At 43.0% G+C, this 23,197-nt stretch overlaps 3 protein-coding genes across 15 annotated transcripts in view; 2 read left to right on the top strand and 1 right to left on the bottom strand.

The window, feature by feature from the left end:
* LOC108660041 (collagen alpha chain CG42342) overlaps window positions 1-15,062 on the bottom strand; it is a 77,266-nt gene extending 62,204 nt beyond the window's left edge. For 10 of the 13 annotated variants that reach the window (XM_089256630.1, XM_089256637.1, XM_089256640.1 and 7 more), the window contains exons 1-2: window positions 14,440-15,062; window positions 1,673-3,308 (exon numbers count right to left, since the gene is read on the bottom strand). In XM_089256630.1, the coding sequence (XP_089112756.1) occupies window positions 1,673-2,531 (859 nt within the window). In that variant the 5' untranslated portion in view covers window positions 2,532-3,308; window positions 14,440-15,062. The remainder of the gene's footprint in view (window positions 1-1,672; window positions 3,309-14,439) is intronic. The other 3 variants (XM_089256631.1, XM_089256632.1, XM_089256633.1) reach the window with 3 other exon arrangements.
* Window positions 15,063-16,756: 1,694 nt separating this feature from the next.
* On the top strand, window positions 16,757-18,022 carry Decay (Death executioner caspase related to Apopain/Yama). The gene is made up of 4 exons (XM_030389519.2): window positions 16,757-17,118; window positions 17,208-17,290; window positions 17,347-17,596; window positions 17,658-18,022. The coding sequence occupies exons 1-4, from the start codon at window positions 16,785-16,787 to the stop codon at window positions 17,933-17,935; spliced, it is 945 nt and encodes a 314-aa protein (XP_030245379.1). The 5' UTR covers window positions 16,757-16,784; the 3' UTR covers window positions 17,936-18,022.
* An 892-nt stretch (window positions 18,023-18,914) lies between these two features.
* Window positions 18,915-20,476, top strand: Gr89a (Gustatory receptor 89a). The gene is made up of 2 exons (XM_018110301.3): window positions 18,915-19,928; window positions 19,995-20,476. The coding sequence occupies exons 1-2, from the start codon at window positions 18,996-18,998 to the stop codon at window positions 20,157-20,159; spliced, it is 1,098 nt and encodes a 365-aa protein (XP_017965790.1). The 5' UTR covers window positions 18,915-18,995; the 3' UTR covers window positions 20,160-20,476.
* Window positions 20,477-23,197: the final 2,721 nt, after the last annotated feature.

The following is a 23,197-nucleotide window of genomic DNA, read 5'->3' as shown; positions in this document are numbered from 1 at the left end:
GCCGGCACACGCTGCGTATGCGTCATATGCTAGTCGAAAGGAAGAAAGAAATTGCAGCTAGGAAGGCCGCTGCGGTCCATACGTGGCCCGGATTAGCCGCAAACTTTGCCAACAGCTTAGCGGCACTCGAGTGGATGAGTTAATTGTGCGAATGTCGAGACAAATTGCGTTAATGCGCCAAGCGCACAAAGGACACCAGCGACGTCGAACAAAAGGACGCAAAGAGCAAGCAAAGTTGTACATGTCCCGGCTAAATCCCATAAGCAAAGGTCAGAGCTGGGGCTGGGAGTGGGTGGCGGTGGGTGGGTGGGGACCGATTGCGCCGGCGATGGCAATGTGTGCGAGTGTCGCTAAAGTTTTTAAAAAGTATTTTAAGCAAAATTTATGCAAACCACAAAGCAAGCTGGCAGCCAAACAGAGCCACGCAGCCACGCAGCCACGCAGGCAGCCAGGCACTCAAAGGACATGGCTAATCCCCGAGTAATCAAAGTTTGGCAATGCCAAGCGAAACGAGCAGCGAAGCAAGCTGCAAGCTGAAAGCCAAATATACGAACAAAAGGCGCTAGCCCAGCAGCTCAGACAAATTGCACATAGACACAACACACACACACAAACACATGGGGAGAGACAGACAGACATGTGTGTGTGTGTGTGCTGAGTGAAGCTGGGAATGGGGCATCTGTCTATGCCCTCTGATGGGAACGAATGCAAAAAGAAAACACTTTTCCAATTAATGAAATCTCTAAACTGCCATAAATTTACCCAGACGCAAATAATTAAATTGTGTTGGTTATCACGCCTGCTGCACGCACACACACAGACTTGTTGACTTGCGTGTGTGTGTGTGTGTGGGTGAGTGACATGTCGAATCAATTGTGCATTAGCCATGCCCAGGCCACAGACCACAAATAAAAGCGTCTGCCGGCCAACGCTTAAGCCATCAAATCGACAAGTGTTCACACAGCGAGAGTTGCTCAGAGAGTTGCGAGAGTTAAGGAGATTAGATGTAAGCATTCTGTATTCATTATAATAAAAATATTTATTATTTATTTAAATATACTTCATATAATAATTTTATTATGTATATTAGTTTTCAAAAATAATAATATGAAAAAATCCAATTGAAATATATTTAAATAAATTATAAATATTTATAAATATATTATAAAAATATAAGAAATTGAATTATTATATAAAATATATTTAAATAATTAATATTAAATATTTGCATTGATTTGGCATGAAGTTTGCGGAATATTTGAATCTCAAGAGAGACGAAACTATGAACTTTTGATAACCATAAATTATGTAAATATTATATATATATATAAAAAAATCCCATGATTAGTAAATAATAATTATATGAGTATAGAAATTCTTTCAAAGTATCACGAAAGTCCTAAAGAGATTGAAAGAAGAGTTAATATATACAAATTTTTTGTATATATTATTTTTAATTTTATAAAAATATACGAGTACTGGAAATTAAATACTCTTTGAATACTTTATAATATATACCAATATTTGTAAGAATCAGATATTCAAAAGAAATACTATTTCAATATATTACATTATTTTCTCCTCTTATCCCACAATATTTGTCGGTAATTTATTGAGCTGCCCTCGCATTTGAGTGCAGCGCTAGTAATGCAATTAGAACGGTTGAACTCACCTGGTTGGCACTGACACTCGCCATTGGCCGCTGGGCTGCCTCCGAGGTTCGCTGCTGCCGCTGCTGCAGCCGCTTCGGCCGCCTGTCGGCGCTGCTGACGTCGCGTCAGCTGCAGGTGGGAGACGTCGCGACGCAGACGATGTAGCTCGCGGCGCACATGTAACACGAGGTGCGAAGATGTGCCATTCTCGCTGTTGCTGTTGCTATCGCTGTTGCTGCTGCTGCTGCTGCTGATGGGGCTGGAGAGGATTTGGGGCTGGTCGGCGGGCCAGTGCAGCAATTGCTGCTGCTCCAGGCGCAGCTCCAGCTCGACAATGCGTGCGTCCAGCTCCTGCAGGCGCTGCAGTCGCTGCTCGACACGCGTCTGCCGCACATTCGCATAGAGCGCAAAGCTGAACGCACACAGGCACAGCACATAGCTGGCGATGTGCAGCAAGGACATGAGCTGGACTGTATATCGCGGCCGTTCCTTGCCGTTGGCTACTCGAACTGTTGCAGATCGCTGCTGACAGGTGGCCGCTGGTGTTGCAAGGCGACTAGTTGGGCTTGTTGCAGCAGCTGTTGTTGCTGCCACTGCTGCTGCTGCTGTTGCTGCTGCTGCTGCTGCTGGCGTAGCGCTGTCAACAGCTGCATGGCCCAGCAACATCCGCTGCTGCTCCATATCGAGTGCTGTTGCTGCTGCTGTTGTTGATGTGGCTGTTGTTGCGATTGCTGTTGCTCTCACTGTTGCTGTTGCTGTCGTGCCTGCTGCGTTTGTGTCGTTGTGCACTGTTGGCATTGTCCTTGTCACGGAACTGGGACTGGAATTGGAATTAGAACTGATTGGGTGGCCGCCGGGCGGCGCTTTATGTTTGCGCATGCTGCGATTGAAGACTGTCTGTTCTCTGTTTTAAGCTAATGCTAGAGACGTTGCTGCTGCTGACTGAAATTGTTGTTGCTGCTGCTGCTGCTGCTGGTTGGACTGTGCTTAAGTGTGTTGGCGGCACTTGAAGTGTCCTTGTCGCATCACAAAAACACATGTGCTGCACTATGCCAGCTGCTCCTTTCCTTTCGGCTGTCGAGTGTTTGGCTATGTCCTTGCCGATGCTCTATTCCGTTGCGCTATTTGGGCAGCACATAGTGCCTGTAATGCCTCGACTGTTGTTGTTGTTGTTGTTGTTGTTGGTATTGGTATTGACGCTGTTGTTGCCACGGCATGCGAGCCGCATACAAAAGCTACGCGGCCATCGACTGTGTGGCTGCGTGGGTGGTCTCTGTGCGTCTCCTGCTTTCTTCACTTTTGGGCCACCAAACAACAACAGCAATACGAGAAAATAAAATGTCCTAAGCTGCTGCTGCAAAAAAAAGAAGAAGAAGAAAGTAGCTGCGTACTTTTGGGCGCTGCTGCCACTTGTGCCACTTGTCAAACTCTCGCCGTGGCTGCTTTTGTTTTTGTGTTGTCAATCGTCACAGCAGCTGCTTCTCCTGCTAGCTACTGGCTGGGCTCCTTGACAACTTTTCTGACAGCGCTCAGCGAGTTTGTGCTCTTCACGTTTTTCACTTCTCCTTGGGCTACCGCGCAGTTTTCACTTGTCCCACGAGCGCTCTTCACATTGCAACTTATTTAGTTCTTCAGCTCTCTGGGCACTGCAACAAACTGGAGAGCAAAGTGAAAAAGTCAGAAAATAGTGGGAAAGAAGAAGAAGCAGGGAAAAAAAACGGAAATTTGTCAGTGAAAAATGCGGGGCTGAAAAAGTTTACAAAAAAGTTGCCAGCAAATCGGCGCAGGCGTTTGCCGCATTGGCCATGCTTGAATTATGGCAACTGGACCCAGTCGACACATTTTCAATAATCAACCAGGCAGCGTCGCCAGGACGACATCCTAGCTGTGACGCGTCCTGGCGTTAACTTCGTTTTAAGTTCAGCCAGCCGTGTTTAGCGGCGAACAACTTGAGCCAGCTCAACTTGTGCCCAAACTTTTGCACAGCAACTGAAAAAACAACAAATACAAAAAAAAAGAGAAATACAAAAAGTACCCACAACATTGAGTGGGTGAAGTGGATGGGGGCACTAAAAGTATTTGACCCACAGAGTTGGCGTGTCAAAAACATTTGTAGCCTACGACTGTACAAAGTCTCCGGCGGACTGGGCTTGTCCGAGACGCTTTTTTAGCGGAACGCCAGTTGTACTCCCACCGAACAGACAGCAGGCAACAAACGGCATACGGCAGACGACGGACAATATAAAAACCATAAAACAGAATTATTGTCATGTTGGGAAATTTGAGAGCAGCCAAACTTGAATATGCTACGAATAAATAAGTTTTCAAGAATGAATCATTTATTCAAGCATCCGAGTGATGGTGTGAAAGACAGTTTTCTGAGCTACATTTTCCACTAATGGAAACAGAAAGTCTTGTTGAATATATATTTTTTATTTTATTTTTATTTAAGTGTTCATAAAAAAGAAAAAAAAGCAAGTATTGCATAAATGCGAATTTATTTTATTTCATTTTTATTTAATTATTTTCTGTATGTATAAAAACTCTTTAACGATTTTCACAATGTATCGCAGTTTTAGCTAATGAGGGGCTGCCTTAGATAAAGCATTTCTTAATTAATTAAGAAAAAAAGTTCTATTAAATATATTTATTTACAGTCGATTGCGTCTGATAATGCTATCTTCTCTGGCTTTGTATATCTTTTTATATACAAAAGGAAAAAAGGTTGAGTACCCAAAAAAAAAAAAAGAAAAAGTGCTGTTCAAGTATTATGTGCGCATCATAATGGATTATACAATACGTGCTTTGAATGTGTGTGTGTGTGTGTGTGTGTGCGTGTATATTGCGCAATCATGTGGCAACCACAACAAGAGCCAGCAGTAAGACAGAGGCTGAATCGCTCATAAAACTCAAAAACAATCGTATGAAAAGCGCACCACAGTACGCACCACAGCAACCACAATACAAAAATTGAGCATAAAAGTCAAAAGGCCAATTTCGATGAGCAGTGAGCCACAACAACAACAATGCGAGCAATAAGCAGCTTATGAAGCAAGCAGCGGGTGCAAGTCAATGGAATGTTTGGTACACCCTAATAAAACTAATTGAAAGTCTTGTGCGCTGTGGGGCCAATAATAATGCCAATAACAACGGACAGCAGCTACAACAACAACGCCAAGCTTTTAATTTAACAAATAAGAGCGAGCCAATCCAACAAAACAGACGGACAAATAGACAGACAGACAGACAGACAATTGGCCAGTGAAAAGTCAGCGAATTGACCCGAATGGGCATTGCTTTAGCGCTGACTCTGCAATCCCACGGAGGGACGGACATAGCAACTACGTGCATATATGTATGTGTTTGTGTATGTCTTTGTGGCCGCTGTCAGTTGGAGGTTAATGCTTTCTGATGCTAACTCAATATAAATAAATTGATTTCAAATTTCAACAGTTTGGCGCGCAGCTTTTGTCAATTACATGGATCTGAAGCAGCCCGGAGGGGCTTTGCCCCAAAAAGTATGCTATGAATTTTTGTGCGCTTAAATTCAATTATGTGTGTCGGTCATGAGTGAGCAAGCAAGCGAACAAGCGTGTGTGTGTGTGGGTGTGTGTGTGTGTGTAAGCAAACGCTGCTTAGCAAGCGCACACACACTCTAAAATTTATATATATAGAGACATCTCTGTGTGTGTGTGTGTGTTCAAGGGTAATGTGTGTCCAGATGGCAATTGAAAAATTTGATTTCGAATTGAAATGCAAATCAAGCAAAATAGAAAGGCATTAGTTGGACGAGGGCCACTGGACAAGCCAATCCTAGCACAAGAGTCCGGCTCAGCTAACTGGGCGCACAATGCTCAATAAAATGTGGCACGTGTGTGTGTGGGAGTGTGCGTATGTGTGAGAGTGTATCCACAAGCTGAAACCTAAATATAGCTAAGGGGCGTCAAGGGCTGTAAAAAGCTCAATTGCAATGCATTCAAAGGATTATTGTCCTTATTTATTTTGCTAAATTTATTCGTTACGCACAAATGCGCAAAACAATACACAAACACGCACACACACACACACACACAGACACCTAGACATTGCCTAGGCAATTGGCAAACTGAAGAAAATGAAAACATGAAAGGGAACACAGCAAAATCAAAGCAAATAAACAATAAAAATAATCGGGCCGTTAGCAACACATGCGCATTCTTCATCATCATCATCAACAGCAACAGCAACAACAACAGCAGCTGATGGCTCATAGAACAAGGAGCAGCGCCCAGGAGCAGCAGTTGACGCCTCAACAACCACCGGTCACATCACACACACACACACACACACACATACGCACATATATTGCCAGCATTATTGCTGCCACTACACACGAACAACAACAACAACAACAATCATCAACAACAGCCAACATCTTTGGGGCTGCTAAGTCGCCCCAGCCCTGGGGCCTTAGGTGCTGTTCGGGGTAATAAATAGTCGTCGTGTCATATGAAAAATGCAAGCAGTGTTTAAGTTTTTCTTGGCAGCCAGTTCCGGAAACATTGCCGCAGCCACAGCCACCTCCCCACCCACACCCTTGTGGATGTGCCATTTCCCAGCTCTATATATATTTCCACTCCACTTTTTGCTGCTTCATCGGCGAAATTGAAAAACGTTGGCCAAGCCAAAGTCGAAGAAGAGAAATGTAAATGCTTGACAAGCCAAAGGAAATCCAAACGAAGGCTTTGCCCTCATATCATTCACAGACCAGGTTGCTGAGGATGTGACAAGCAAATGCTATATCATTCAATCTACCATCAATTTCAATACCTGTACAGTGAGCACTGGAAATGTAAGCCAAATCACAGTTACATAAATAACAAGACATGTAAACAATTCTAAGATTTCGAGCTCGATGCTTTCCACGCATTTCAGGACAATGTAATAAAAACCCTAGCAAGCGTCTTAAATTTCCAGAAAAACAAATTTTTTGCAACTTTATCATTTTATGCGTAAATGATGTGATTCTGTGTCGTTCGCCCAAGCTCGGCTTTGGTAGCAGCAGCATGTCTCCCACACACACACACACGCACACAGACTGTGGCTGCTGTTGTTGTTTATGTTCTGGCCATTTCCTTATAATTTTTACAGCTTGTTTTGCTGCGGCTGCCGAAGCTGCTGTGTGTGCGTGTGTGTGTGTGTTTGCGGGACTTTACCAGTTTTTTTTTTATGTCTTGACTACATACACTAGTACAAACTATTAGTGCTATTCATTGTTGTAATCGCCTGTTGGGTCTTTGTAGTTTTATGTGCGCTGTTTTACAACACTGTCGCACGCCCACTCTCGAAACAACGGCATCCGGCACAACTTGCCCCTGGGAGAAATTACTTAATTTCGGAATTTCAATTTAGCACTTAAGACTCCAAAACATGGCGTTGCCGTCAAGGATTGGAAGTGGGCGTGGCATTCACACAGTAGCCCACCTACGTACATGCAGCAACAATGAAGAGTGTATGTGTGTGCGTGCGTGTGTGCGTGTGTAAGTCTGTGTAAAAATCCAACTTACACATGTTGTGACTTTTAAAAATTTCCGGAATTTTTGGCACGCAATGTTTGCTTTTGTTTACTGGCTACCAACTCGATGCTTCGATGCTCCAATGCTTCGATGCCTGTCATGCAGCCAGACGCAGCGTCTACTCCTCGACTCTTACCTTCCTCTGGCTCTGCTCTCCCTCCCTCCCTCCCTCTCTTTCTTTGCTCACTTCTCTCTATATATATATCTCTCTCTAGTGCACATATTGTACACTTTACAGCCAGCAGAGCGGCAAACTATGGCTAAGGGGTGAGCAGCACATTTCATGTGTTGCATTTGTTGCTGGTGCAAGGAATTGCAACTGCGACAACAGCAACAACAACAACAACAACAAATCCTAATACAAGTCTCAGTGTCAATGTCCATGCACTGACTGAGCATATTGGCAAGTCTGCTATCCAAGACAGCTGAATAGTTGATATCGTAACTAAAAAATGCACTTAATATTATATGAAAGACTCGAAGAGAATGGATATCATGGATACAGATAGAAACAGATTTCTCTGCATTGCAATGCCTTGGCAAAAGTTTTCTTGCTGCCAACAGAGTATTGCCTCGTCAGTCAGCCCACAATGGCAATGAGTTTTTTAATTCGAAATGCATTTAAAAAGAGGCAAAGCAAGAGAAATAAATTGAATTATTTTTAAGTAGTATAAGCTCCAAATAGAAAAAATCTACGAAACTAGTTATGAGGATTGGGATTTCTAGTTCTGAAGAAATAAAAAATATTAAGCAAAAAGAAGGCAACGTAATAAAAATAAATTGAATTATTATTAAATAGTACTTTGACATGATAAGAACTAACTAACTAATTCTGAAAATGGAGATTTTAAGTTCCAAAGAAATTATAGTAAATTAATGAATTATTATTAAGTAGTATACGTGGGCATGATAAGAAATCTAGGAAGTCAGATCTGAGGATTGGGATAAAAAAGCAAAAAGAAGGCAACGTAAAAAAAAAAATAAATTGAATTATTATTAAATAGTACTTTGGCATGATAAGAGCTTTACGAAACTAGTTCTGAAAATAGAGATTTTAAGTACCAAGGAAATGATAATAAAATAATAAATTATTATTAAGATATATAAGCTCCAAGTAAAAACATCTACGTAACTAACTCTGAGAATTTCAATTGCGAACAAATATAAGTTATATTCAACAAAAATGAGAGACGTAAGATTGGATAATAAAATTAATATTAAATTATATGAAATAACCATCAGACTAGCAATAATCATAAAATGTATTATCAGTGTTAGCCCTCGGCTAGAGACATTATGCTTAAAAAGCTTTTAAGGTATTAGGCGGCGCATTATAAAATCGTATAAAAATTAACGAGTTAATTCGAAAACGAAGAATAATTAACTGTATATACAGACACCCACACACGTACACATACACATACGTACATACATACACACCTGTTTGCACCCACACATATGCAAAGTTTTCGACAAGCAGGTAAAACTGTAATAAAAGCCGACACGAGCGTGTCAGAGCGAGAGGCAGACAAAGATGCAGAGAAACTAAAGAGACAGGAAGAGAGAGAGAGAGAGAGAGGGAGGGTGTAAGGGAGAGAAGGCATCGAGCTACTGTGTAAGAGTAACTATATACGTTCACGATTATCCTTACTGTTTGCTTGGCTGCCCTATTTGCACCTGGCACACATGACACACGCTCGTGCCTGGTGCAGCATTTAGTCAAAGGCGGCCACGCCTCCCACCAGCCGTGCGGTTAGCGAGTTTGTTAAACAGTGTAAAGTTACACGCAACTAAGCACTTAACTGCACAAAAGCTCACCCAGCCACGCGGCTGGGCGGTGGTTGGCGGTGGGTGGGTGAGCGTGGGTAAGGGCAAGACATTGGCATCGAGCACATACAAGCTGCAACCGCAGGCATCGCCGTCGTCGTCATCGTCGGCGAGACATGCAACCTTGCACTTGAAGTGGTCAGCCGGACGAAGGACGAATGGACGACTGGACGAACCACTGAGCAAAAGTCTCGTTGCGTGCGTTTTTATGAATGAGTCCGGCAGGCGCAACAAATGTTAATCCGCGACCCCGCCAAAAGGTCGCCCACCAGCTGCTTGGCTGCCCGACTGCCTGGCTGCCTGGCTAGCCGGGCGAAGCCGCAGGGCCAACCACCACCGAGTGAACGGCAACTCCCAGCGCTGGGTGGCCCAGGCAGTAGCTCGTTTTGTGATTAGGCGTAAATTGAAGCGCAGGCACAGGGCGGACATTGGCCAACTCTCTGTTCGCTCAATCCACTGTAGCTCGAGGTCTACCCGGCGTGTGCCCCCAGACTGGGGCCAGGCTGCGAAAGGGCAAGCTGTGTAAACAGATACAGCAGGACACGGGGCACAGGCGAGCTGAACACTGGACAAGAATGTGTGCGGCTCTGTCATGTGGCTTGTTTTGGTTAAGGCCTGCAATAGATGGGCCCATCAATTTTTCCTCTTTTTGTGCCATTTTTGCAGGCGCCCAAAGCGTTTAAGCTGAAACTGAAAAGCATTCGGGCTGCTATTTAAGGTTGAGCAAAGATGAAAGCATATTGGAAATTGATAAATAAGTCGATTCATTTATGTACACAGAAGATCAGCCAAATAAGACATTAATCTCCCAACCACAGGCAACTAAAAGCAAACTAAGCTAAACAGAAACACTTACCCACCAATAAACAAACTAAAACAGAACTTGTATCATTTAGTGTTTGTACACCTAAATTAACTCTATTTGCTTCTCTTGGAGATCTTTCATTTGCTAAAACTAAAAGTTTTGTGAGCGGAATTCTTTAGCCTTAGACTTTGATTATCTGCAGTATATGAATGAACAGAGTTTGGTTTGATTTTTTTATAGATTTAATCATGATAATCATGATTTAGTGCTTTCCATATATATACTAATGATAGAATTATAGTTATTTACAGAACTATATATAGGTTTATGTGTTATTGATGAGCTGACAATGAATTTTAGTTAAGCTAATATTCATGTTTCAAAATATTCGTGTTCGAAATATTATTAAAATTCTCATTGTTTTTATCCTAGCTGTTTATTTTTGTATATCCATTGAGAATGAGAATTCTGTGTGTATTGATTTTGTGTATGTGACAGATCCCATAGAGCTTACATATTCTAGATCAGCACGATTAACTGATTTATTCTAGACTTATATATCCCTTAGAATGACTATAACGATTTTGTAAATCCCTAAAACTGGAGACTTTTCATATTGTAATGTATTTTTCTGCTAATATACATACATATACTGTAAATATTCCCATTTATTCATTTAGTTTTCCTACAAATGATGATTTGCCACCTCTGATAATCAATCATAATTTAAAGAAATCTCAGACCGGTTTACTCTGATGAATATCCCGACTTGAAATATTATAGATTTTGTATACAGACTTACATAAAAGTTGTATAACATACAATAGAATAATTGTAATTGTAGATCTGCACAGGATGCAGAGTATCTCCTAGTTGGGAGCACTCGACTACAACATGCTAACATTGGAGCATAATCAATCACCAGCGCCTACATATGCTAATTGCCTAGCTTCAAATGATGAATCATAAAAATTTGTAATTGATTATTTTGCATGCATGCCGAATTCATAGAAAATATCGTTTTTCATGCTGAAAATGGAAATACTTTCCCATACATTTCATCAAAATAAACAAAAACATTCCGAATAATTTGTAATTTGAGTAAGAATATAATGGAAATTACAATCTAAATTCTGCTTTTATTTTTAAAGAGAGCCTCTTTAAAGCGAACATTGTGCGCAGATCAGGGTCGAGCTGAAACCGCCGTTAAGCCCCAGCGATAAGTCAACTACAATGGGCATGCAGGTATTCTGGAATCGGGTCTATTGTAGGCTTCACTAATCAGGGATACGCATCAATGCATACCATACCACCTTAACCTGGACGACCTGAGCAGAATGCCGCAGCAATGCATGCTGCCTGACCACTGGCTGGCTGCATTCATCGTGCCACAATCGAGCGGTGGGTCGCCGGTGGGGCTTAAGGCCTCTTCTGTCTGGCTTTAAATGGCAAATTTAAATGCGCTTTATACGTTTTTCCCGGTACGCCGGCCTCTGGGTAATTTGTGTGCGCCTTGCAACCTGTCGCTACCACAACTCACGGCCTGCAATTTTTCAGCAGCTGACAAGATGTCGTCTCTGGCTATGCTGGGCTGGAAGCTGTGTTGCCTGCCTGCCTGCCTGCCAGCCCGTCTGCCCGCCCCTCCGTCTGCCTTGCCTGTGTGGTGCTGCATAATTGCATTGTGGTTTGGGTATTATATGTGCTTTTTCAGTGTTTTTTTTTTTGTATTTTCCTCTCTACCCAGACACGATGTCTGCCTGGCTGCTGACTCACTTAAGACAGCGTCGCACGCTAAGCCGTTGGCTTGGGCTGATTTGCGGCTTTTAAGCCTTAAATGCATTCAGCTCATTTCATTTACAAAAGCCAAGCAAACCAGCAGCAGCTTTTATAGCTATTTCTGTCTCTCTCTCGCTCTCTTGCTCTTTAAGCCACACGCTCTCTCTCTCTGTTTCTCTCTCATTCTCTGTCTCAGTTTCTCGTTTATTATATAATTAAGTTAAAGTGAGCGGCGGCTGGCAATTTGCATGCAGCTCCCATCTCCCATCGCTGAGTCTCCAGCTCCAACCCCCATTTTTCGATTTGACAGCTCTGCACGCTAATTTCTTAATTTTCACCTTCCGCTTTTGCGGTGGCAACTAACTAGCGACAGCATCAGACGCAGAACCACACAGCCGCAGCTCCACAGCCGCAGCTCCGACCCGTATCCGTATCCGCACCCAGTCTAAAGTCTATACATAGCCGTGTGAAGCGCTACCCCTTTTTGTTGCCTGCCTGCCTGCCTGTCCGTCTGTCTATCTGTCCAAAAATCATTTCCGTAATTCTATGTCTATTATTATTATTATGACTTTTATTGTTATGCTCAACTGTTGGCTACCGCTGCTGCTCCCGCTGCTGCTGCTGCTGCTGCTGCTGCTGTTATCAACACCCGCAACCATGGCGCGACGACCCCAAACAGAACTTCAGGCTGAGGCATTAACTGTCCAGCGCCAACCTCCCCTTTCGCTGATTGGTGTTGCTGGTTCATTCGCGCGTTAAATGTGCTTGATAGGTTAGGGGTTAGGGGTTCGGGGTAGGGGCTAGGGCGGTAAATGAGACCCCCTCGATTCGATTGAAACTAGGAATGGTTCATGCCTTCGCTCTGCTCTTTGGCTCGATGGCCGTTTCGTGTTCAATTTAGCGTCATAATTTCGTTGATGGCATGGACTGTGCTCGTCTTTCAACCCACACCCCAAACAGCCGCTTGCCTCTGGCCCCAACACCCGAACGTCGCACCGCTCCACTTGCCCCTTGCCAGTTGCCACTTCGCCCTGTCACAGTTGCTGTCAAGTGTTTTGTTAAGTTCATCAAAATTGTCGCCGGCTGCTGCTGCTGCTGTTGCTGTGGCTGCTGGTGGTGCTGCCGCCTCCATTTAACGCAATTTTTAGTTGCGGCAGTCGCGTCTACTTGACTGTCATTCATGCGCCCATTTCATTCATTCATTCATTCACTCAGCCATTCAAGCAGTTCACGCCATTTACAGTTACAATTAATGTTTGTTTGCATGTCGCCCGCATCGCCCCACACACACACACACACACACACACAACATCAAAGCAGTCCCAAGGCAATTCAGCTAAGCCTCCTGCCCCTCCTCATCATGCTCTCTCACAACACTCTTATCAAAGCATCTAAAAGCTTGCATATTTCATAAGAGCCAAGTTCATAAAAAAAGAACGTCGAAACTGCGAATCCGACCAGCCTGGCCAATTGCCCCCGGGGAGCATAAAGGGTCGTTGTGTGGCAAAAAGCGCAACCTTTGCACCGAGCGCCAGGCACCGTCAAGCAACAAGCAACATTCAACATAAATAAATATTTCTTTTTTACGCCTTGCACCTAGCCACCGCCTCTGGGACAATCACCTGAGCCACCTGGATGCCTGGGATGCCGCTGGTCAACTGGGGCCTGTCATAAAGTATGTTAAATATTTGTTGAGCAAGGTGCGTGCTGTAATTTCAGAACACCGTCTCGGAGTTCATTAGATTTGTCGAATCAACTTGGTCCCGCAGCGGCTAAGGGTTAACAACTCTAGAAGAAGTAGAAACAGTTGACAGCTGGTCACACTGGTCACACAATGGCCAGATAGCGGAATACTGTTACCACACAGGGTATGCTGAGACGATTGAAAAGGTGATGCTTGCTTATGAAAATACATGAATAGCAGTATTTTTTCTAGTATTATCTTAGCAGTGAATAGTTGAATATGATGGGACATATATGGGTATGCAAAACAATATACCCGATAAGTCTAATTTGAAATATGTTGTAGAATATCAAAAACCTCCTTTAGCCTGGATCAAGTTTCCAGCTTGATACCATATAAGCTGCGGCTATTCTTTCCTAAATATTGTTTTTAATCTATCAAACTTAATACTAGATGTTGTTATTTATAACAAGCAGAAAACGAATACGATTTTTTAGCTAATCCGTATAAAATTTCTTCATTCCATTTATTCAAAAATTCTATCAAAATTTGTCTCTCATATACTTTACATTGCATTTTCTAGAAATCAAGCTGATTAATTATATAACATCTTCTGAATAAATAACTTGGAATATTTTGAGATTCAATCAAATTTTAATAAACCATAAAACAAATATAAGCAAGTGTATTGCATCTTCGACAATGCTAAGCTAACGGTTCCTACTTTTTTTTTTAAAGATCTCTCTTTTTTTGTACTTTGGCGGGCATTCGCCTAAAAGCGTGCAGGCATTTTTTCATTGTTGTTTCTTTTCTTTTTGTATGAATTTTATTCTTCTGTCGAGCTGCTTTTGATTTGATTTCGTTTATGTTGTGAGTTTTTGCCTTTTGTCATTCGCTCAACCACCACCACCCTAATTTGTTGTTGTTGTACACGTTTTGCATACAAAACTCACATTCACACAAACACATTCATACGTGTACTTCACATGTATAGAGGGGTAAACCAGCTCATTATGTACAAACATGTTCACACACACACACACGTACACTCACACATATGCTCACAGCATGTAAGAATGTTGATTTTATTGTATGTGTGTGTGTGTGTGTATGAGTGTTGAGTGCAACTCTTTTACATACTTTGTGCTTGCACCTTGGCGTTTCACTTTACTTCTTCGGCTGCTGTTGTTGCTTATTTTGTTGTTGTTATTGTTGTTGCTGCTGCTGCTGCCGCTGCTGATGCGACGAACGATTTATGCACTTAACATAATTTAATTTCCAAAAAAGTGCCGCAACCAACAATAATTTAAAGCTAGCACTTGGCACACAGACACTTCTTGCTTGTTGTTGCGGTTGTTGTTACAGCTTTGTTTTGTTTGGTTTTGCTTTCCTTTCTTTTTCTCTCTCTTCTTTTTGTATTTTTTTTTTTTTTCTTTTTTCTTCAGCTGCTGTAGCTGTTGCTGTTGTTTTTGTTGGGAGGCCTTTAATCAAAAAGCAACAGAAACGCTAAAATGAATACAAGTACCGCGCGCGGAGTAAACGGCTGGCACTAGTAGCTCCCAAATGCTTGGACGAATAGAGTGCTGCAGGCGAATTATTCGCGAGCCACTCACACACTTGCACTTACTCGCACAAACACACTGAAATAACTCGACGTTCGCTATGTTTTCTGTTTAGTTTTGACAATCGCTTCGCTTCCGCACCGTTTCAACACGTCCGCTCGCAATGCAAGTCGTCGCGCAACTGAAAACTGGAAATGAAACCAAGTTGTTGCTATTGCTGCTGCCGCTGCTGCTGTTGCTATTGCTCTTGCTGCTGCGACCGCTGCCAGCGTCGCACAGTGGCTCTCTGCGCATGTTGTGGCTGCGATAACCACATAGGCAATAGGAATATTTTTTGAATGCCTGAAATAATGAATTATTATTTGTGAATCTTTAGAATAAGAATTCAATGCGAACACGTAGAAGGGGATATATTTATATTATATATAATATATTTATTATTAATATAAGAAGAATAAGAAAAATATCTTTATAGGTAGAAGTTATCTTAAAAATATGAATGAAACAATAAATCACTCTCACAATATGATGAGCATCCCTTGAAATATTTTTACTTAAGCGATTCTAAAATATTTAAGCTAATTTAAATCTACGTTCGCAATAATACGATTTTGCCTCAATGTGCGTTTGTCGATGATGCTGCTGTTGCTATCGTGTTTATGTTCTCTTCTTGCCATCGCTGATGCTGCTGATTTGTACTGTTGTTCTCTGCAATGCAATCGCATTGGCAATCGCCATCGACGGAAGGTTTGATTTTTGTCTGCGGTCGCATTAAACTAAAGCACTGTGAAATTGAGCGCATAATGGGAAAGCCATAATTAAATTCAATTGAAATGGAATTAATGCAGATGTGGAATAGTAGCAGATAAAAAAAATTGTTTGCTCGAACTAATGGAATTTCACATTAAGAATAGTAGCTGCATTATTTTAATTAATCTAATTATGTCAATTTAGCCCTTGTTTGCAAAGCTTTACTGCGCATAAAAAAACGTAATAATTAAATTAACCAAGCAAAGCTCCTGTTAACCAACAAAAAAACATTCCATGAACATAATCTAGTCCTATTAATTAGCCAAAATAGTTTTTCTATAGCCAGGCCTGCAACACTGTTTCATTTGCCACGCGTTCCGCACGGCGCGCAACACACACGCACGCACGCTCTCTTAGCCGGCGCCGACTCTCTTAGGCGAAGCGCTCTCTTCGAACACAACGCACTAACGGTACTTTTGGATGCCAGCACACTGACAATTGGGCACTGCGTGCGTACAGGCGGCCGCCACACTGACACAAGCCCACTGCAATGGAGCCCTCTGAGGCGAAACACTTTCGTGCTCTTTGGGTGCCATACTCATTTCCGGTTTCCGTTGCTTTGTGTGCGTGCAAAATTTGAATTGCGTTGCGAACTTTGGCGTCCTGCGTCTCTATATTCAACGTCATTTCTTCGATGTCTTTCTATTTTCTGTTTTTTTTTTTTTTCCTTTTGCCTTTTTGCGTATTGCCATTTATGGAAAACACATTAATAGCTAAGGCTGTGGAGCAGTACGACCGAGCAGGCGGATGTTTGTAATTTCCATGAGCAATGTCAAGAGCGCGCCCATTGACGACGACTGCGAGATGAAGGGCCCCCAAAAATTGTGGGCGTGACTCGTTGCCCAAATCTAATTGTCTGCTTGCTGCTGAAAAACTCATTTTATTAGCTGCCAATTGCCGGCAATGAAGAGAACTTCCCTTGAAGCAGGCTAATCAACAGTTAGACACCAAAGAGTTGGGGGGAGACGAGCCGCGTCGCGTCGGGTGGAGCGAGCTTTGAAGGTGATAAGAAGCGCATTGATAAGATAAGCACAGCTGGCAGCATTAGAATTGAGGCGAGAGCTTTGGCTGTTATCGAAATTAGTCACTAGTTGGATCGCGCACTCGACGGACATGGACGATACGGACTTTTCGCTCAATTTCGGCAGCAAGAACAAGCACAAGAAAGACAAAGCGGATGCTACGAAAATCGTTAGCACGCCCACTTCAGAGGCGGATCTGAATCGAATCATCATCTCCAGACCCACGACTGAGGACACCTACGAGAATTGTCCACGCGCCGGCATAGCCCTGATCCTCAATCATAAGGATGTCAAGGGACATAAGCAGCGCGTGGGCACCGAACGAGATCGCGACGCGATACAAAAATCTCTACTCGGTTATGGGTTCGATGTGCGCACCTACAACGATCTAACCTTCGCCGAAATCAACGACTTGCTCAAAGAAGGTGAGTAATGCCGATTCTATTTATATTAATAAGTATGCGTATATTAATATATCATAATGACTTTTATCGGAAATTCCATTCTGTTGCAGTGGCACGCGAGGATCACAGTCAAAATGACTGTTTCGCTCTGGTCGTCATGTCGCACGGCGATGAGGGCAAGGTCTATGCCAAGGTATGTCTTACATTAGTCTGCTGAGAGATCTCTATTGTCATCTGATTTGCTTATAGGACATGGCGTATCCCGTTGAACGTCTGTGGAACCCTTTTCTGGGCGACAGCTGCAAGACCCTGGTGAACAAGCCGAAGCTCTTCTTCATACAAGCCTGTCGCGGCAGCAATGTGGAACGGGCCGTGGAGTTCTCCGGCATCGTGGTCATGACCAGGGAGCTGGCTCCAGCTGCAGCGCCCGCAGCGCAGCCCATCACCTACGCAATACCCAGCACGGCGGATATGCTGGCCTTCTACTCAACCTTCGAGAGTGAGTGAACCGATTAATATAATTAACATTCAATATCTGATTACTGGATTTCCTTTTCCAGGTTTCTACTCCTTCCGCAATGTTGAGGTGGGTTCCTGGTTCATCCAGAGCCTCTGTCAGGTGCTGGACTCGGCTGCCAGCAATGAGGCCAGCCAGCCGGAGGGCGTGGATCTGCTGCGGCTGCTGACCGCAGTCAATCGCAAGGTGGCCTACGAATATCAATCGAACACGAAGAACGAGGCGCTCAACCAGATGAAGGAAATGCCCAACTTTATGTCCACTTTAACCAAAACTTTTAATTTGCGCGTCAAACCGAAGGCGTCTAGTGCAACCAATTGAAATAGATAACGGAAATATTCCAGCTTATGTTACGCATATTAAACTAAAAAATAAAATTATTTAAATAAATGAGTATCTGTATCTGTATCTGTATCTGTATCTGTATCTGTATCTGTATCTGTATCTGTGTCTGTATCTGTATCTGTATCTGTATCTGTATCTGTATCTGTATCTGTATCTGTATCTGTATCTGTATCTGTATCTGTATCTGTATCTGTATCTGTATCTGTATCTGTATCTGTATCTGTGTCTGTATCTGTATCTGTATCTGTATCTGTATCTGTATCTGTATCTGTATCTGTATCTGTATCTGTATCTGTATCTGTATCTGTATCTGTATCTGTATCTGTATCTGTATCTGTATCTGTATTTGTATCTGTATTTGTATCTGTATTTGTATCTGTATCTGTATCTGTATCTGTATCTGTATCTGTATCTGTATCTGTATCTGTATCTGTATCTGTATCTGTATCTGTATCTGTATCTGTATCTGTATCTGTATCTGTATCTGTATCTGTATCTGTATCTGTATCTGTATCTGTATCTGTATCTGTATCTGTATCTGTATCTGTATCTGTATCTGTATCTGTATCTGTATCTGTATCTGTATCTGTATCTGTATCTGTATCTGTATCTGTATCTGTATCTGTATCTGTATCTGTATCTGTATCTGTATCTGTATCTGTATCTGTATCTGTATCTGTATCTGTATCTGTATCTGTATCTGTATCTGTATCTGTAAATGATTTTATATTCACATATCGAAACTCATTTAATTACGTTCATTATAGAGCATATTTAGTATATGTAACAGTATCTGTCCACCTATCGATCGCTCTGTCTTCATTGTTATTTTCTTTGACTATACAGTTTTTGTTGTCGCACTTATCTGGAATTGCGCTAATGCCGCTGGGACGCGATAACGTGTTGCGCGAGCAACGTTTATAGCTGTGGCTAGATTGTTAACAGTTAGCTTGTATGGGGATGGGGCGGAAAGAGCATTTATATAACCTGGCCTTACGCTTGCAACTGCCACGCGCCCTTTTCAGTTGCATTCAACATGCCGCGTTTGCCGCACTTCGGTGCGCTGTGCCTCCTGCTGCTGCTGCGCCTGTGGCAGGCGCTGGGTTTGGCGCCGCTCAGCTTTAGCTGGGGGCGTGGCGCCCGCTATCGCCGCCTGGTGACGGCCAGCGCCTGGCTGCACTGGCTCGGCCTGTTGGCGCTGTCGCCGCTGCTGCTGCGCCAGAGCCTGGCCCTGTACGAGGCGACCAACGTGAAGCACTCGACCCTGTTCAAGCACATCGCGCTGGCCACGATGGCCGGCGATGTGACCATATCGCTGGCTCTGCTGGGCGCCCACGTCTGGCAGCGCCATCGCCTGGCCCGGCTGCTGAACGGGCTGGCGCGCCTGCAGCGCCGGCACACGCTCAGCTGGCCGGCCTCGCTGCTGATGTGGGCCAAGCTGCTGCTGTCGCTGTACGAGCTGCTCTGCAACGTGCCCTTCCTGCAGCAGAACGCCGCACGGCTGCCCTGGCTGCAGCTGCTGGCGTACGGCATCCAGCTCTACGTGCAGCACATGAGCAGCGTCTTCGGCAACGGCGTCTTCGGTGCGCTGCTCCTCCTGCTGGGCTGCATGCAGCAGCTGGACTGGCAATGGCAGCAGCCGGATGCCGCGTGTCAGCAGCACCGACTCCTGCGACGCGAGCGACGTCTGTTGCGGGTCTGCGACGACTTCGTCGGCGTCCTGCAGCTGGGCATCTTCTTGCTCGTCATTGGCAACTTCATCAACATTCTGGCCAACATGTACGCCTACATGTCGTACTTTGTGGAGCGGCACGGCATTCCTCTGACCATATCGAACTATTGTGCGATTGTCGCCATTCAGCTCTACGCCCTCATCCTGGCCACTCAAATGTGTCAGGTGCAGCACAGGAAACTGCGCAGTCGTAGCCTGGAGCAGTGCTATGTGCCAGAGCAGTTGACCGAGGAGCAGGTGCGTCTCAGCTCCATTTTTAGTGAATTCCCCAGCTCAGCTCCAACTCCTTGCTGATGCTTGCAGGCTGCGCTGCCGACGCCGCTGCTGATGTGGCCCCTGGACAATCTGAAGTTCTCCATTTTGGGCCTCTTCAATTTGGACAACGCCTTTTGGCTGTTTCTCGTCTCGTACGCCGTTAATTTCATTGTCATCATTTTGCAGTTCACCGTCGAGAATATAAAGCGATAGAAAGCTTTCTGTTTGGTTCGCGCATTGGCTTAGCGATGACAGCCACCACTGCAGCTGGCGCCATCTATAGTTGATTGTTGCGTTTGTCTTTAATCTCATTTTTATCACTTCTTTTTTTTGCTATTTTGAATAGACGCATAAACTGGATAAGAAAGTGGCCAAAATTCATGAACCACCCAGCGTAGGAAAAGAAAAAAAACAAGTTGCTGCAAAATACGAAAAGACGACACCTGTCCAGCTTATGATACTCTTAATATTTATACTATTGATTGAATCGAACAAAATACAAAGTTTATGAATTTATGAAATAAATTATTTGCTTCAAATTTACATACTATCGATGAATGTAGATTACATAATGTAAACTATTGTGAACGGGATTTTGTGAACTTTAGTTGATCTACATATGTAAATGATTTTGTTTGATTAACTAATAGAGTTTCAGAATGGAGGAATATTTGAAGAGGAGGGATCTTATGCGGACTGTGTATATGATAAGTTAAGGAGATACATATAGCGAAATATGAGCATACAAATATAGGGAAAGAGACAGAGAATATACGAGAAGAAACCACTAAAATAGATAAAACGATTCTCAGAGAAAGAAGCATATATATAGAGAAAGAGTTTTCTGTGTGTGTAAGAGAATGAGAGAGAAAGAGAGATGGAACGTGAGAAACAGACAAATGTGATCTTCAATATAGAAAAAGAGATATAGAGATACTCGCAGAAAGAGATAGAACAAAGAAAACTGGAGAGGAGATGAGCGAGAAAGTGAGAGTAAAATAAGGTGAAGAGTGAATGGCTAATAGATGTGTGAATTACTCAAGAAATATAACAAACTTAATATTAAATTTGAGTTTTGGCAACTTTTTGCAGCTTTGAGCTATTGTAAAATTGTCAAGGTCAAGGTCATTATTTGTAATCATCTTCATTTAAACACTGCTATTATTGATTAGAAATATTAAACCAATACATGACCTCGAGCGACAAATCAACAAATTTATATAGGCATATATAAATAGCTATATAAATATACGTATGTATGTATTTTATTTGACCATAGCGCAATACACATTGTATTAACTCCTCTTCCATTCGTTGCTATGCAGCTGACAGATACTCTCTAATTTGAAACAGATTTCTTCAACTGTCGATTGTCATGTTATAAAAAACTTAATTGGTCAAAATTTCTCGAAAATACATTTAAATTTCATACAAGAGTCGTGCCATTCAAGCTCTTGAATATTCCATTTTATTTGATTAACTCTCTGCCTTTTCGCAGCTATGCAAATCTAAGACTTCGATCCACTTCACCCAGTAATAGTTCTAGTTACATAATACAAACATAATCCATGCCTCCTGCTGCAATCCATGGGCACTTAACAAAGCATATCGAATGTGGAGTTGGGTTGCATCATTCACGAATCATTCAAAGCGCAAAAAGCTTGTTTTTGGGGACTGAAGCAGCTCACAGATTGAATGGGGCAAAATCGTAATCCAATTTTGATGATATGCATAGTTGAATTAGCTTTAGACTTGGGTTGGACTGAAACGGTTTCCTGCTTTCACTTCGACAGCCGCACAGCAACTGCATGAGCTGCCCTCGCCATTAGCATATAGACATGTAGCATATATACGAAGTACTTTTTCCAGCTAACCGCAAGTACAGGAGCCTCTGCACGCGCCAATTTTCCAGGCCGCTGGGCGGACGACGCTTGCAGCCTGTCCCTCGGGCCCCATCCGTCCTGCCCTGCCCTGCCCTGTCGTGCCCCGCTTCACTGGCTGCCACATCGGCTCCACTCAGGTGTTATGCAAAGGCTATTAGCCACAAGTGCCGTTGGTGTTGTTGTTGTTGTTGTTGTTGTTGTTGTTATTGTTCGGTTTTGATCTAGAGATCAGCCTTTTGTTACTGTTGCTTTTGTTCGGCCCATTCGCTTTTGCATTCTGTGGAGCCCATCTCCAGCCACAGCCACAGCCACAGCAACAACAACAGCCCCATCTCCAGCTCCAGCTATGACCAGCACCGTTAAGACGCCTCTTCACTGGGCTCGACTCCAGCCTGAGCATCTGAGCTCTGCGGGGTGGCACACGCTTTAGCTTATCGCATTGTTGTGTTTGCCTCTCTTATCTGCGTCTGCTTCTTCTTCGTTTGATTTCTGATCTGCAGCAGCAGCAGCAGCAGCTGCGCTTGGTTGAAGCTCGACGCGCTAAACAACTGAGAATGGGGCGTGTTAATGGCCAACTCGGCTAACGTGAACGCTGGGCACAGTAGCTCATCAAGCGCACCTTGCGCACTTTATGGCCCATACCCTAGGTGAATTGCGCAAGCTGGGGTATATTGGTACTGTAAATAACGATTTCATCTGCCCTTTTACATCTATCTATATACAAATTTAATGATTATTAATTGTAAATTTAAATATCAATTAGTAATATCGATAAAAATCGCTTTTAGGCAAAGCTTTGTCTATCTCTTGAACAGAATTCTGAATTCAGTTAAATGTGCAATTCATCAGAGATTGGAATTTACATAAAAATCTGGCTAACTTAAGACTTAAGCACTAAGTCCTTCGACTTCAATGAAATATATATTGGTATATTTCACATTTTCTTTTTACTTTCGATAAATATCGATATATTAATTTATTCTTTTGAGTATAACTCCAAATGCAGTGAAGTCCTAGGCAATATAATTTATATATAACCTATTTAGTATACGTGCATTCAAGAAATATTTTCCTTTTCATATCTCTATACACCGTTTTTAAATCGAAAGAGAGTTTATTGGCTTGGTGCAGTATTCAGCTGTCAGTCTATAGAAACACAGAGTCCACAAATTTCACACATTTCTATCTCTCATGTCAGTTACATACTTAAATACCTTTACCTACAGGGTATCTTCTCGTCACGCACTCTCCGTTTAAGCATTCTGTTTGGCTTCCTCGTCTTCTGCTGGCATTGCCATTTCTTCTGCTTCTTCTTCTACTGCATGTTTATGTTAATAAGTTTGGCTGTTTATTGTTTTTATTATTACA

This window comes from Drosophila navojoa, chromosome 2 (assembly GCF_054131105.1).
Source record: "Drosophila navojoa isolate 15081-1374.11 chromosome 2, UAZ_NAV_1.0, whole genome shotgun sequence".
NCBI lineage: Eukaryota > Metazoa > Arthropoda > Insecta > Diptera > Drosophilidae > Drosophila > Drosophila navojoa.
Note: the sequence above shows the minus strand (reverse complement) of the source record. Positions and strands in the feature narration are given on the sequence as shown.